General features: G+C 43.2%; 2 protein-coding genes across 3 annotated transcripts in view; one reads left to right on the top strand and one right to left on the bottom strand.

Annotated features, from left to right (window-relative positions):
- DRP2 (dystrophin related protein 2) overlaps positions 1-4,053 on the bottom strand; it is a 36,014-nt gene that overhangs the window by 22,438 nt on the left and 9,523 nt on the right. For both annotated transcript variants that reach the window (XM_015564310.1, XM_015564311.1), the window contains exons 5-6: positions 1,756-2,024; positions 1,218-1,364 (exon numbers count right to left, since the gene is read on the bottom strand). In XM_015564310.1, coding sequence (XP_015419796.1) covers positions 1,218-1,364; positions 1,756-2,024 — 416 coding nt within the window. The remainder of the gene's footprint in view (positions 1-1,217; positions 1,365-1,755; positions 2,025-4,053) is intronic.
- Positions 2,076-4,053, top strand: part of LOC102760160 (sesquipedalian-2-like) — a 3,775-nt gene continuing 1,797 nt past the window's right edge. Inside the window, exons 1-2 of the mRNA XM_006764276.1 lie at positions 2,076-2,105; positions 3,894-3,946. Of these exons, the coding sequence (XP_006764339.1) occupies positions 2,076-2,105; positions 3,894-3,946 (83 nt within the window). The remainder of the gene's footprint in view (positions 2,106-3,893; positions 3,947-4,053) is intronic.

Consider the following 4,053-nt stretch of genomic DNA (forward strand, 5'->3'; position numbering starts at 1 on the left):
GGACTGCGGCCTCCTTGGCTCTGTCCTCTGCCCAAGATGGGGTTCTTTGATTTAGAGCAAACGGGGGCGGCCACGAAGGTCCTGCTCCCACTCTGGCCTAAAAGAGGCCCCTTTCTTTTACTTTCTTAATTACCAGTGGGGCCACCATCAGCCTGTCTCCCAACGTATTTTCCACTCCTGTCAATTAAGAGGTACTTCGGAAGGGATTGTTTACAATGAAAAACGTTCTTCATTCCACCCAGAGCTTCCAGAAGCGAAAGGCCTGATCCCCTCCGCATCCTCAGGGTTGGCAATATGACTGCCTTTCTAAGTCAAGCCTCACCGCCCCCTCGTTTGTGTGTGTGTGCGTGTGTGTGTGTGTGTGTGTGTGTGTGTGTGTTTAGATCTATGCGATTTGATCACATGTGTAGGCTCATGGATCCACTACCATAGTCAAGAGATAATGTTGTTTTCCATCTATTTTATCATGAGGATTTCCTCATATTCTTTAAAAATGGGCATGGTAAATGAGTAAAATATTTTAAGAGGCACAGTGAGGCAAATCATCCAGAGTCCTATTTACATAACACTGAAATGTGATTTTGCATTAGTGTCTGCTGCCCACTTCCATCCAAAGAAGGGATGCATTTCATGAAAGACCAACCCCAGAGAAGTTAGTGTAACATGCCCAACTTTTCCACCTAGGCTCCTAAACTGTAGGTTTCTTCTTCCTCTTTCAGACCTACCCTCAGAAGTAGATTCATATCTCTAAACTCTAGGCCAGTGATGGCGAACCTCTGACACGTGAACTCATTTTTTCGGTTGATTTTTCTTTGTTAAATGGTATTTAAATATATAAAATAAATATCAATTTACCTCCCGCACACTCCCAACTGGGGCCAGGGATTGAGCCTGCAAACAAGGTATGTGCCCTTGACCAGAATCAAACCTGCGACCTTTCAGTCTGTGGGATGAAGCTCTAACCACTGAGCAACTGCTAGGGTCACAGTCACTCTTTGTCCCTGTATCCATATTAGACAGGTCCCTCTCAGATCCTCATTTCAAGTACTCCTTGTAGCTTAGAGGTTGAGAAGCCTGTTACCTGGCCCCAAATTACAATTTTTCTCCTATATAGGTCCCATTTCAATGCACCTTCACTTCCTTTGGGTCTAGAGAAGTTCCTCCCAAGCCTAGTCATATTGAGGCTCTTCCCCATGGCTCACTCAAGAATTCTCTACCTGCAGCTGTTTCCACCGGATGTTGATCTGCTCCAGGGCCCGGGAGTTCTCCATTGACAAGTGCACATCAGAAATGGCAAGTTGATGGGCCAGATCATTCACCAACTTCACTCCATCTTTCATGGGGGAGAATTCTTCTTTGAATAGCTGTGGAATCAGAGCCCAAGTCCCACAGTGGACAGATAGTGGGAAAGATAAACAATTAGTTATTCACCTCAACTCCTCCCTCTTTACTCCAAGATTTTGATCCAACAGCACAACCTAGGTGCTTCCCTATTAGGGTAACAGGACTAACATATAGGTGGCCACTGCCCTTATCCTCTTCCTTTCCTACTCACAGAAAACATCAGAGAAAGAGAAGACAGTAGATGACAGAGGAGACTCCAGCAAAACCAGCCCCCAAATCCAGCACATAAATTGATAGGCTTGGTTGTAGTGCTGGTCAACAATGGCCTCTCAGGAGCAGAAACATTGTCAGTGTCTGGGAGGAGTGTCAGGTATCAGGGTGGACTGTAGCCAGGTGAGGGGGCCTATATACCTTAAGAGCCTGGATGTGGTCAGGGAGTGAATCAATGAAGAGATCCCCAATGGGCTCCCAAGTGGCTCGGACTCCCTCAGCCTGAGTCAGAGTAGTACTTAATTCCTCCATTGCCCCTTGGATCTCCAACAGCTGCTCCAGAGTGTGCTCAATGTGGCGGTGCTGATCCACACAGCGGGCTGTCAGCTTCTCCCATAGTTCACTGGCCACTGTCGCCTGCTTCCATACAAAGCGGCTAAGATTCTGGATCCGTTGTCTGGGAGAGGTATCTGCAAAGGCAGGCAGGAAGCCAGGTTAGGCCAACCAGTCAGGGGAAGCCCATGGAAAAACAGAGACAAAGACAGCCCTTTGTAAGATGTGCAAGCATGTGCACCCATGGGCATGCATTTATACATGTATTTATACAAATGCATTTTGCACAAACAAATCTGTAATCATTCAAATACAGATTTCCCCATGATTGTGCTCCTTTTGTACATTCAGGTTTTTAAAAAATTAAACTTTCTGCCCAGCCAGCATGGCTTAGTGGTTGAGCATTGATCTATAAACCAGGAGGTCACGGTTCAATTCCCAGTCAGGGCACATGCCCGGGTTGCAGGCTCGATCCCCGGTGTGGGGTGTGGAGCAGGCAATCAGTCAATGATTCTCTCTTATCATTGATGTTTCTATCTCTCTCTCTCCCTCTCCCTTTCTCTCTGAAATCAATTAAAATATATTTTTTAAAAATAAAAATTAAACTTTTTATTTTGAAATCATTATAGATTCACATACAGTTGTAAGAAATAATACAGAGATCTCATGCACTCTTTACCCAGTTTACCCAAACAATAACATCTTGAAAAACTACAGTACATTCTCACAACCAGGATATTAACATTGATGCAATCCACCAATTTTGTTTAGCATTCCCCAGTTTTAGTCGTGTGTGTGTGTGTGTGTGTGTGTGTGTGTGTGTGTGTGTTTAGATCTATGCGATTTGATCACATGTGTAGGCTCATGGATCCACTACCATAGTCAAGAGATAATGTTGTCATGAAAGTCTAGTCATTGAAACTTTTAGGTCAATGATACTGCTGAAAAAGTATGCATCACTAACATTATTTAAACATCCTGCAACAGACTAAATTAATAATGAATTGGATAAAGGAACAGTGATTTATACTTAAATTTAGAATGCATAATAACATTAGCTATCAGTACTGACAACATGGGAAGGCAGACTTCCTCCTGGCATTAAAATAAGTTACATTTACCACCTTCCTCTGAAGTTAGCTGAGGCCTGTGACTGGGCTGCAGCCAATAGAAAGTTGACAGGGATGACCTATACCAGTCATGGCGAACCTGTGACACGTATGTCAGAGGTGACAGGCCGTGAACTCATTTTCGGTTGATTTTTCTTTGTTAAATGGTATTTAAATATATAAAATAAATATCAAAAATATAAATCTTTGTTTTACTATGGTTGCAAATATCAAAAAATTTCTATATGTGATACGGCATCAGAGTTAAGTTAGGGTTTTTCAAAATGCTGACACACCAAGTTCAAAAGGTTCGCCATCACCGCTAGGCTAATTGGAACTGTCCTGCTCTCTCTTGAGTTTGTCCTATGTAAAGCCCAATGGACAGTAAATTGAGAACTAACCTCCTACTGAGGGGCTCAAGGAAATTAGAGGGTCAATGGCATTGACAAAGGGCTCAACTAATGAAGGGTCCTTCCAGGCAACCACTCAGACCTAATCAACACAGATCCCAGTAGCCTTATATGGAGATGTAGAGTGGCCCACTCTATTGAGGAAAGGTGCCAGAAGTCACTAGGGTCAGTATCAAAAAGTCATACTCAAAATTCTTCTCAAGTGTCATCACCTAACTTTTTAGATTTTAAAAAGAACTTTTTACTTGCTGGTTGATTAGAGCATTACCACATGTCTCTTTCTATGTTGAAATAAAGTCGTATATTTTAAAAGGACACCACTACTACTTGGATTGATGGAGTCAGCTCAATGCATTTGAGTCTTTTGTTTTTTCTTTTTCATGGCTCATTAGAAGGCCACATGTGATGCTCCAGAGCCACATACAGCTTTGGGACAAATGTAGGTGTACCCTGCCTCAGGCTCTGTTCTCTTTGCTTTTTCTTGTAGTATGAATCTCTCCTCTCCAACTTTGGACTCCTAGGAGAAAGCTATCCTCCTAGGTAACAGCTGAGAAAATTAGTTTGGGGAGGGCAGGAAGGTGTTTAGTTGTTCATAGTTCAAGAAGAAGGGTGAAGAAAGGAAGACCACCCACCTTTGCTCTCCAAAC

This window comes from Myotis davidii, unplaced genomic scaffold (genome assembly GCF_000327345.1).
Source record: "Myotis davidii unplaced genomic scaffold, ASM32734v1 scaffold1241, whole genome shotgun sequence".
Classification (NCBI taxonomy): Eukaryota; Metazoa; Chordata; class Mammalia; order Chiroptera; family Vespertilionidae; genus Myotis; species Myotis davidii.